Source organism: Scardinius erythrophthalmus (genome assembly GCF_964197995.2).
Source record: "Scardinius erythrophthalmus genome assembly, chromosome: 1".
In the NCBI taxonomy this organism is placed as follows: domain Eukaryota; kingdom Metazoa; phylum Chordata; class Actinopteri; order Cypriniformes; family Leuciscidae; genus Scardinius; species Scardinius erythrophthalmus.
In genome coordinates this window covers 22,034,578-22,046,021 of record NC_138221.1, presented here as the reverse complement: position 1 = coordinate 22,046,021, position 11,444 = coordinate 22,034,578, and the positions used below count along the sequence as shown (strand labels likewise).

The following is an 11,444-nucleotide window of genomic DNA, read 5'->3' as shown; positions in this document are numbered from 1 at the left end:
GAACTGTCAGGTGTCTCTTCAGGTCTGGTGCCTTAGGGAATTTTTTTTCACATTGATCACATGTGTGAACGGCTTCTCTCCGGTGTGTACTCTCATGTGAAGCTCAAGACCATGTTTGCTTGTGAAACTCTTTCCACACAGAGTGCAGGTGAAAGATTTATTGGCTCTTCTTTTCTTTAAAAATGTCTTTTTAGTCTTTGAGCGACTCAAAGGTTTTTCTCCAGGTTTGACATGATGTTCCTCCTCCACTTCACTCAGTTCTTCACTCTCCTCCTTCACTTCACTCAGTTCTTCACTCTCCTCTTTCACTTCACTCAGTTCTTCACTCTCCTCCTTCACTTTCATCACGTCTGAAATAAAAGAAAAACTTTTTAAATTTTCTAAATAATCAAAATGATTCAAAGAGAGAAATATGGAGTGAATGGAGATAAAATTGATCCCAGATGTAACAGACAACTACTATAAAATATTACAATAATTTAAGACTTTTTGTAAATGAATTATACGTCCCTGAAACTTTCCATGAATGAAGTGCACTGATCTTCCAGTTATTTTTTTAAAAACATTTTAGGCAAAAATCCCATGTTTCAGTATTGGAACTATTAAATATGTTTGATCAATAACAATTATCTAACATGATATGAACTTTAAAATGCACAATACTGCCATATTTTGAGACCAACATTTATATTGATATTTAATTATGTTAAAAACTACTAAGACATTTTAATTAAGGGCTGTTCAAGAAACACAAGATCAAGTGAATTTCACTGCGAGAAAGAACACAAATGTTTGCAGTAAAGCAGAGTAGATGTAGATTCAGGTCAAATTTCTGGTAAAACTGTTACAAATTATAAACCATATATAAAATAAATGTGAAATAAAATAATTCAAATATTTAAATTTAGTTTGAACTGATGTTGACAATCAATATGAAACCTCCCTTTACTGACCTTTTGTTTAAAAAAAATCTAAAAGTGTTTATGTGCTTGAATCTTTCTAACATGAATGTTCTTCAGCATCATGAATGAATGAAGAATAAACACCAACCTCTTTGTTCTTCAGTATATTCAGTGTTTCATTCTGCAGGGTTCTGGATCACTCATGTTCTCACTGTCCTCTTTAATGAACTCAGTCTTCACTTGTAGCTGATGGGAATATTCCAGAATTTATTGGAGAATTACAGTGGGAGGAGCTTCATTGATGATGTATTTGCAGTGGGAGGAGCTTCACTGATGATGAATTGTAGTGTGAGGAGCTAGTAAAATCAAAAATATATAAGTTACTGAGTTTGTTTGTATGCACGTGGACAACAGAATAAAATAATGTAAATATAAATAATGGTAAGAAAAACAGTTGAAAGCATAAACAGAAATAAACATAGGCTACATATAGTTACCAACAAATACCCTCAGTCTGCTGACATCAATGAAATGAGCTTTAATTGTCAATTAACAGGAGATCTGAAGACATCTGCATAATAAATGAGGTGAAAACAGGAACTATTGTCATGAAATAAAGACTGTTTTCAGCAGATCTGTTAATATTGATGAGCCTCAGACTATCAACACTCATTCAACAAGCCATTCAGGATCATCAGCAGATCATCTCACTTTATTCTGAGTGTTTGCTGTTAGAAACACATTATTTGAATCAGGATAAGACAAAAGCCTGTAAAATAGCTATATTGAAAGACAATACTGTTATTTCTCACAAAATAACATCAATAATCATCAATAATATAACAAAATAATTAAATAAATAACCTATAGTTATGAACCTCTACAGGCAAATAACTACAACACCATAATAGGTGAATCTAAATATAGTTCGACTTTATAATAACTATGAATTGCAATAAAGTAATTCAATCATTAACATGTTACAGATTTGTACAGAAACTGACAATGAGCATGCTGGAAAAACCAGCATAGACCAGCATATGTTGTGTTTTGGTGCTGGTATGCTTGTGACAAAGAATGGCTTATCTATTACTGTTGACCAACATAGTTTTCAATGTTTTTTAAACAGCATCTAATGCCGGTGCTGGTTTGCTGGTCATCAGCATGAGATGCTGGTGATAGCATCCAATCACCAGCATCTCATGCTGATGACCAGCAAACCAGCACCGGCATTAGATGCTGGTTAAAAAACATTGAAAACTATGTTGGTCAACAGTAATAGATAAGGGTGTCACGATTCTCCAAATCCTCGATTCGATTACATTTTCGATTCTAAAGTCACGGTTCGATTCGCTTCTCGATTTGTTTGATTGTAAAAAAAAAATGCATCACAATAAGTGTATTGTGATTGTCACTAACATTTTAATAACTAAACTGAATTTTATTAGGTTTAGTGACAAGATGTTACAATGTTTACATGGTACAATTTCTGGTAAGCTACAGTTTTTTATTATTATAACCTTTATTTTATTTTATTTTTACCAGGAAAGAAGCACATTGAGATTAAGAATCTCTTTTACAAGAGCGTCCTGGCCAAGACTGACAGACACAGCAGAGAAATAGGGTGAGAAGCTTGGTCACTCGGGAGGAGCTCAGAATAGAGCCGCTGCTCCTCCACATCGAGAGGGGCCAGCTGAGGTGGCTCGGGCATCTGTTCCGGATGCCTCCTGGACGCCTTCCTGGGAAGGTGTTCCGGGCGCGTCCCTCTGGGAGGAGACCCCGGGGAAGACCTAGGACACGCTTGAGAGACAATGGGTGCTTCTCAATTCTGATTTGTGCATCCTTGTTTCCTTTCCTCGCATCTCAGCTCCACCCCCTGTAGGATGCGAGGAAAGGCTGCAAGGAAAAGACGCCAGGACGGAGGGATCTAATGAAAGCTTTTTTTATTCACTGGAATACTTGATCACTCAAGCGTCACTTCACCCTTATGTTCTGCCCTTATGTTGTTGAAGTGTGTTCTAATGTTATAAACATGGTTAATTTCACTTATGAAATTGACAGATATCGTTACTCCACCTTTTTTTAAGTTTTCTGTGGCAGGGTTACACTTAATATTTGTTTTTCTTTAGATATTAGAGGCTAACAGAACAATCTGTTAAGGGACTCTGGAGCATCTGACATGATAACACTCACTCTCACACCAGTGTCTTTGTTAGAAGCCTCTTCAAGCACGCAGTTCACACTGCCACCTCAGCACTCTACCCCTGTGCTGCACAGTACCTGACCTTCAACATTCCAAGTACCTTGGGACAAGATCAGACCAAATCTAAGAACATGTCTTGAACTCAGGAAGAGACCAGAAGAGACAGACAGGCGGCACATGGTCAGAGTGACTGTTGATGCCATGAGGGAAATTTGTTTAAATCGTACTTTGAGTCAGTGTGCTGATGTTGCAATGATCATCATTGAACAACATCCAGACTGTTTCGAAGACAGAACTGGTGGGAGAGATCGAATGGGCAGTGGACACTTCACTTTGTGTTCACAATTTAAGACAAGGATAGACAACCTGAACAGAAACAACACTCTTGCACGCCTGAGAAAACCAAAAAGGCCTGCTGTGACAGTGGAGAATAGCCTGCCAGTATCTTCCAGAAAATGTGCAAAAACTGACAGCTATGGCTGTATAAACTGGCAGCCGAGGGAGCTACCAGAGGGAGAAACAAGAAACTCTCTAAGTGAGAAGAAGGAGGAGCTGAAAAGCACTTTCACTCAAAAAGGCCAAAATGGAGCAGACAAGGCAAGAGTTAATGAGCTGATGATGATCACATATGAGGCCCAGCGACGTGACATCAATACATCACCTGCACCTAGCATTGACCAACTAAAGACTGATTGGCCTTTTACTGTTCATAAAGAGGTTTCTGATCCAGCATTTCAGTACTCTTACTGGCATTGAACTAGAATCAAGACTCAGGGAATCCATCTCTGGAAAAGGAAGAAGGGTGCTTTTCTTCAAGTCTCAGTTAATGCGCTGGAGAAAAGCGGTGAGGACAGTCCTCGCAGACACAGAAATAGTATCTGAAGATGTGGATCCTGGCCTTGCTGCAATATTGGTGATGGCATTCTTCAAAGAAAAAGAAGATTCACTTTTCCTTCTGGCTGATTTAAGTACAGTAATTGTTTTATGATACTGTCATACCATAAATGTTGTTTAGATGTTTAATTAGGTTTTCCTTTGTAAATCATTGTTGGGAAATTGAAACACTCTAATCTGTTTAGATGTGTCTACTAATGTGTTTAGATTACTTTAAACAAAATTAAATTATCTTATTTTTGAGGACCAAAGATGTTATTCGTCTAACAAAATGAAACTATCTTATTTATATGGATATATCATCCAAAAAATGAAAATTCTGTTATCATTTACTCGCTTTTTCAGTTGTTCCAAACCTATATGCATATTATATATGAATTGCTGGTACCCACGGAGTTCCATAGTATTGTTTTCCAGTCAATGGGGACCAGCAATCACATTCTTCAAAATATTTTCTTTTGTGTTAAGCAGAAGAAATACATTCATTCTGCAGATTGTGAACAAATCCATGTTGCACAGAGCAAAACCACTCTTTACCACAAGGTATGCAGTTAGTGAGCAAGTTCAGGAGTTTTGTTTGGAAATGACAAATGGCCGAAGAGTAAAGAGTTTCACAAAATGTCAAGACACAACTGTTATGGATAGAGGCAGAGTGACAGAGACTACTGATGATGAAAAAAAGAGCCTTCATTTCTGAACAAAAAACATGCACCAGATGAAATCGTAGTGCACAGCAGAATGGTGCATAAAGGACTAGTTTATACCAGCAAAAGCTATAGCCTTAGTAAAAGACGCAGAGACTGTTTTGCAAAGATGAGTGATGGTGTTTATGGAGAAATCCAGAATATCTTATCCTTTCCTTCAGAAGGGGGTACAGAAATTGCTGTTCTTTTCAAAAAGCTTTATCATTTGTATAAAAATTATTTGTATCATTTGTACCTTTATCACAATGTTATGGGTTTGTGTCACATACCATACTTATAAGTGGAATCCTTTTTTCGCCAGTGTGTCTGATTTCAGTTGACAGGTTAGAGCAGAAATGCATGGTTTTAAAAAAAGGTGATCAGATGTACATTTGTGACTTCCTAAATGCATATGAGATAGACTAGTCTTGATCATAGATGGTAATTCTCTGAGTTGTTGGTGATGACAAGCCCTTTCTGTTCAAAGATGATTTCTGGCCTTGAGTGCGAAGGCCTTTCCATGAATGGAACTGGTTAAGGTGTCATTAGATGGCCTAATTGTGAACTTGGGTCATGTGATAAAAGGAAGTGGTGGTGGAGGGGTGTTTGATAGTGATAAGCCCTGTCTGTTTTTTCCTTGAGTGCTAACGTCCTCCTAGATATTTCTTCGGCATTTGAAATGACTTGACGCCATTGGGAAACACTACATTACTGACAGAACAAGGACCCTGAAGCAGAGACTCAACGAATATCTGGAAACAGACATGCACAGTCTGTGAACTCCAGACCAAAACCGTTCACAGCAGTCGTTTCAAATCAACGACCAATAGTCAGTGGAAGGATGAAGAAATATCTAGAAGGACATTAGCACTCAAGGCAAGAAAAAAACAAAACAAAAAAAAAACAGACAGGGCACTATCATCACTTTCAAACACTCATCCACCACCACATCCTGTTATCACATGACCCAAGTTCTAGGGCTGGACCCGAATATTCGTTCGGTGGGTTGGTATTCGATTTGAAAATTTGACATTCGAATATTCTTTTTTTTTTGCACACCTGGGATCCCCCGCGAAGCAGAACGGAAAACGCATGCATGCTAGATATAGAACCGACGCCTATGTTCCAGCAACGGGAGTGTTCTCTGACTAGAGCGCAGAACAGCGGAGTTTGTATGGACCGAAGTGCATGCCTGAGCTTGTGTTTTGGGTTAAGCTGCGTTGCTTTGACATTGTGGAAAATGTAATAATAGAAACAAAATGTATTAGCCTTTTTACCCGTTATTATCAATCTAAATTAATCTCGTTTTTAATTTAACTTAATTTCGTTTTCTTTATTTAAATTTCGGTTTTCTTTATTTAAATTTCATTTTTATTTATTTAAATTTCGTTTTTATTTATTCAAATTTCGTTTTTATTTATTTAAATATACCCTTTATATTAGTCAGAAAAATGTTAGACTACCCCCTCTCTCCAAAGCTTCGAATATTCGATGTTCATTACTACCGAAGCTTCGAAGCTCAAAAAAATGATATTCGGACCAGCCCTACCAAGTTCACATTTTGGCCATCTAATGACACCTTAACCAGTTCCACTCATGGAAAGTCCCTGCGAAATCACAAGTGTGGGTTTGCCATGCTAGTGAGTGGACCTATACATTTAGATTATTCTGTGAAAATACTGATCCCTAAAGTCAGTGTACTTCCATGCTGAAACTATAATCATCATGTTTGACAGAAGAGTTGGTCTTTCAAGGGTCATTATTTCTCCAACAAACTGCTTTATAAAGTTACTGCAATGTACTTTTTGATTAAACATCCTCCACAATACATTGTCAGCGGATGCTTGTAGGAACACTGATGTATACTAATTAGAGGTGGGCATAGATTATTTTTTTTAATCTAGATTAATCTAGATTAATTTTGAAATTAATCTAGATTAATCTAGATTAAAATGGCTCATTTGAATTCTGCCGAAGGCATTCAGAATATGTGTGCTACCCAAATAATGACTATAAAAGTAAGTCTTTGAGAACGGGTTTCTCAAGCCATGTGGCGCATTAGACCAGGGGCTCATCTCCTGTTTCCAAAATGCATCACAAACTGCTTGAGAAAGCTGTTCTACTCAAAGACTGTAAAAGGTTACTACTGTACTGTTACCGTCCGTAGGCAACATTAGGTAGGCCTATGTTATTATCAACCAGGGTCCGAAATTAACTTTTTGGCTCACCTGCCACAGGGACTGGTAGATGAAAAAATCCACCAGCCAAGCATATTTTTTACCGGCCAAAATAATAAACAGCCTTTTTTTGTCACATATACATTAATTTCAGTAGGCTACTTTTAATTGAGATAATAAGGTAGGCATATTATGTTGAATACAAACATAAAAATTTGTCCAGAGCAAAATTTGAAATGTATAATAAATAAAAAAAGTATATATATATTGATCAAAATATATGCAATATTACTATCATTGGGGTGAATTTTTTGGGGGGGGGGTTTTTTGTCAGTTTTGTTTCCTGACTCATGTGGAAGGGAAGGCAGAACGTCCTCGGTTAAGTTACTTACGTAACCTTGGTTCCCTGAGAGATAAGGGAACGAGTATTGCGTTGCAAACACTATGAGAAAATTAATTTTATCGAGAAAAGAACGGCCATGGTGTGTAAAGCTCCGCAAGTGCTTAAGACGCTCTGCACGGCTTTGATGAGCAGGAGACAAATGGGCGGCGACCGCTTCTTCCAGTGGCGGGAGCTTCACATATCCTTTTTCCTCAGCGCCGTCAACAGATAGAACGTTAACACCGCCGCCGACTTGAGCTGTAAAGAAGCTCTGTCAAAAAGTACGGGGAAGCTTGACGCTTGTCCGCTCCGAATAGTGAGTGCGCTCGCGTGGCCGGGGCTCACTCGCTCGCTCGCTCGCTCTCTCTCTGCTCGGAGGCAGAAGAGCGCGTGCGCGCTGACAATTTTATTATTTTGGTATGAAGATAGCAAACTGACATTGAACCAACATGGAAACGACGTCTCTCCTGACATTGAAACAACATCACTTTGCTCATCGAATTAACGTTGAATCAACGTCAGACACGCCATTCAACCGCATTTCAACATTGAATCAATGTTTTATTTTCAACGTAATAAATAGTAAAGATTGATCCAACGTTGAAATTTGATTGATGATTGATACTAACCTTTACAACTAAGAATCAACGTTGAATCGACGTCTGCCTGCTATCTGGGCATTCACCCGCCACTGTGGCGGATAGCCTTTTGAGATATACTCGCCAAACGGAAAATCTACCCGCATTTGGCGCTTGGCGGGTGTTAATTTCGGACCCTGTTATCAACTACTATAGGCTATCAATTAGGGATGGGCGATATGGCCTAAAATCTATATTGTGATATACATTGCAGCCTCTTGCGATAACGATATATATTATAATAAAACCATTTCAGAACAGGTTACACAGACCCTGCTAAACAACTGCTAAATGTATATATATTTTTTAAAGGGTGTATGTAGTTTTGAGAACATATATTGTGCAAAATTGTAAGTATACAACATAATTTTGCAGATAAATAAAATTTAAGTACACTAGCTGCAGAGACTTAAGTAGGTCTAATGTTTATTATGGCTTGGAGCTTATGAAACCCCAAATTTAAAATTAGAATATTGTCTAACTGATGTACTTTCAGTTAAAAAGAAACACAACAACGATTCTTAAAATCGGGCGCAGACAGAGATTATTTGCTAGTACACCACTAAGATATATTGGAATGGGAATAATACGCGCGCGCTGGTATTCAGTGATATGTTTACCGAACTGTCACCCCACACACTCTGTCTATAGTTTGCTGCTGCTCGTCGGATGGCTTAAATCCGAACCAAGTCCAAATAATGGATGTTGCACCGATCTTTTTCACCAGCTTTCACTTTCAGCCGTGTTTACTTAAGATGACGACGAATATGATGCGTTGCAGCCGGGTTTACCTCGCGGCCGCGGGTAGATTGCGTCATCATAGCTTGTGTAGTATAAAGCAGCTCCCAACCCACTCGGGGGGCGGTTCAAGATGGCGCTCTAGCAACATGTAAGTTGATGTGGTCTGCAAACTCAAAACGTATAATTGGCTTTTAGTGCAGTCAGAGAAACACTTCATCACTCTCTTTCAACTTCTAACATCTATCAGTTGATAAGCATCCCTCTTTTAGAGAGTGACAAAATGGGCAAGACTGAAAAAAGAAAAAACAAGAGTGCTTCGCAGGCGATTGCTAATCCTGCTAACGTTGCCGATAGTGAAACGCTGCAGGTTTCCAGAGTTCCCGGTTCAATGAACCTACATGATTATGTCAGGACAGACCTGGATTCAATTTCTGACGAATTCATGTTGTGCGAGGAGGAATTTCCTGCTCTTTTAAATACGCCGAGCAAATCTCCTGCCGCCAAACAACGGAAGACTGAGCGTTCTGACATGGCTAACGTTCTCTCACAACTTGGTGCCCTCTCGCAATTAATAAACTCTCGGTCTGATTCCCTGGAAAAAATGATAGGAGAAAATACACGCGCGATTACTAACATGAAGGAGGTAATAAACGAAAACACCAAGCAAATCACAGGTGTCAAGGAAGCCATCGAATTCATGAGTGAGGAAGTTAACAGTCTGAAGTATGGCGCGGTGGAGTCCAAGGTCGGCAAAATAGATCAGATTACCATTGAACAAGAGAGAAGACTAGCGCATCTGGAGAGTTATTCGCGACGGTGGAATTTAAGAATCTACGGAGTCCCAGAGAAGGAGAAAGAAGATGTTCGACAACAGTCATCCAGTTGTGTCAGCAACTCCTGCCAGAGGACAAAGATAAACTTCCGAACGCCATAGATACTGTACACCGGCTTGGTCGCAAGCAACCGAATAAACCAAGAGGTATTATTTTTCAATTTGCCTCCCGTTTCTATCGCGACGCTGTGTGGCGTGCAGCAAAGGAGTCTACGTTTCTCGGGGAAAATGGACTGAAGATATCAGAGGATCTGTCTCCTGCTGATAAAGAAAGGAGGAACAAACTGTGGCCGGTAGTAGAAAAAGCAAGACAAAACAACAACATGCTTACTTTATTGGAGGTAGGGCATTTGTAGATGGAGTTGAAATATTCCCTCCATCCTGAAACTTTATGTAGCTGATATGGATCTAATGTTACATGAAGCCTGATTATAACTTGCACTGAAACAATGGGCTAAAGATAGTCTGTTCAACCTCGAGAGTGTTGCCTGCCTTAAATTTTTTATTTTTTTTTTATTTGATTTTTATATATATATATATATATATATATATATATATATATATATATATATATATATATATATATATATATATATATATATATATACATGTGTGTGTATGTATATGTGTATATATGTGTATATATATGTATATATATATGTGTATGTATATATATATATACATATATATGAATTTTTTTTATTATTATTTTCTTTTTTTATTATTATTACGAAAACAGGAGAAAGAAATATATAATTTAGGCTAGTTGATATTTTGAACGAATATACTAATGCCACCCTGTTATAGTTATGTGATTGCAATGCTAATGATACATATTTTTTATATTTTTGTAAGTTTCTTTTGGCAGGCATCCTAATCTCAGGAGTTTGTTCTGTTCAATCTCGCTCCTTGTGAAAAAAAAAAAAAAAAAAAGGAAGTTAGCTCTTGTTAGTTATGTTATTATAGACTCTGCATTTGCACTGTAGAATTTATATTTTTACTACAAGAAAAGAGATTATTCATGCGTTGTGAATATTGAAATCTAAACTCTGACTTGCACTATATAATTTGTATTAGTATAGAGTTTGCTGTTCTTATCGTTCTGTGTGTATATTTAACACATTTTCAGAAACCGGTTAAATCTACCTCTATAGTATAGGACTATAGGTTATAGCTTATAGGTTTTTTTTCTCACTTTATGTCTCTTTCTATTACTTCTTTTAATACTAGAGGGTTAAGAAACATTACAAAAAGGAAAGCAATTTTTCTGTTTCTTAAACAATTTAAATTTAAATTTTGTGTTTTGCAAGAAAGCCATTCAACCAAAGAGGATTATGTTTTTTGGAGATCTCAATGGGGATCCGATTTGTGGATGGCTCATGGTACAAGTAACTCAGCTGGTGTTTGTATTCTCAAAAACCGCTTTAATGGGAAGATTGTATGCTCTAACTGTGATCCAGGTGGTCGATATATCTATATATGTCTCGTACTGAATATTTCGAATTTAACGGGTATTATTGTTAATATTTATGGTTTTAATCAACAAAAAGACAATGAGAAACTTATTGATCAAGTAGAAGAACATGTGTTGAAATTACTAACTAAATACCCAAATTCTTTTTTAGTTTTTGGAGGAGATTTTAACGTGGCTCTGGATAACATCTTAGATAGATGGCCTCCAAATTCGCCTAATAACTCGAGTCTGTATTTAAAGAGGTTTATGCAGACATTTTCTTTACTCGCCAGTTGGAGAGAAACTCATCCTTCTCAAAAACAATTTACATGGAGTAACAATTCTCTTTCAAACCAGTCTCGTATCGATATGTGGCTTGTCTCTAAAGATTTAAATAATGTATCCTCTGATATTACTCCATCGCCTCTCTCTGATCACAAATGCATATCCATATTCATTTCTCTTTCAGATTCTGCTAACTTGCAAAGATTGACCTCCTTTTGGAAACTGAACAATTCATTACTTAAATATAAAGAGGT

General features: G+C 37.4%; 1 protein-coding gene across 1 annotated transcript in view; it reads right to left on the bottom strand.

Moving 5' to 3' along the window:
• Positions 1-18: 18 nt before the first annotated feature.
• LOC308697009 (uncharacterized protein) overlaps positions 19-11,444 on the bottom strand; it is a gene marked incomplete at its 3' end in the record, with an annotated part of 215,586 nt that continues 204,160 nt past the window's right edge. The window contains exon 5 of the mRNA XM_081376032.1: positions 19-350. Within this exon, the coding sequence (XP_081232158.1) occupies positions 19-350 (332 nt within the window). The remainder of the gene's footprint in view (positions 351-11,444) is intronic.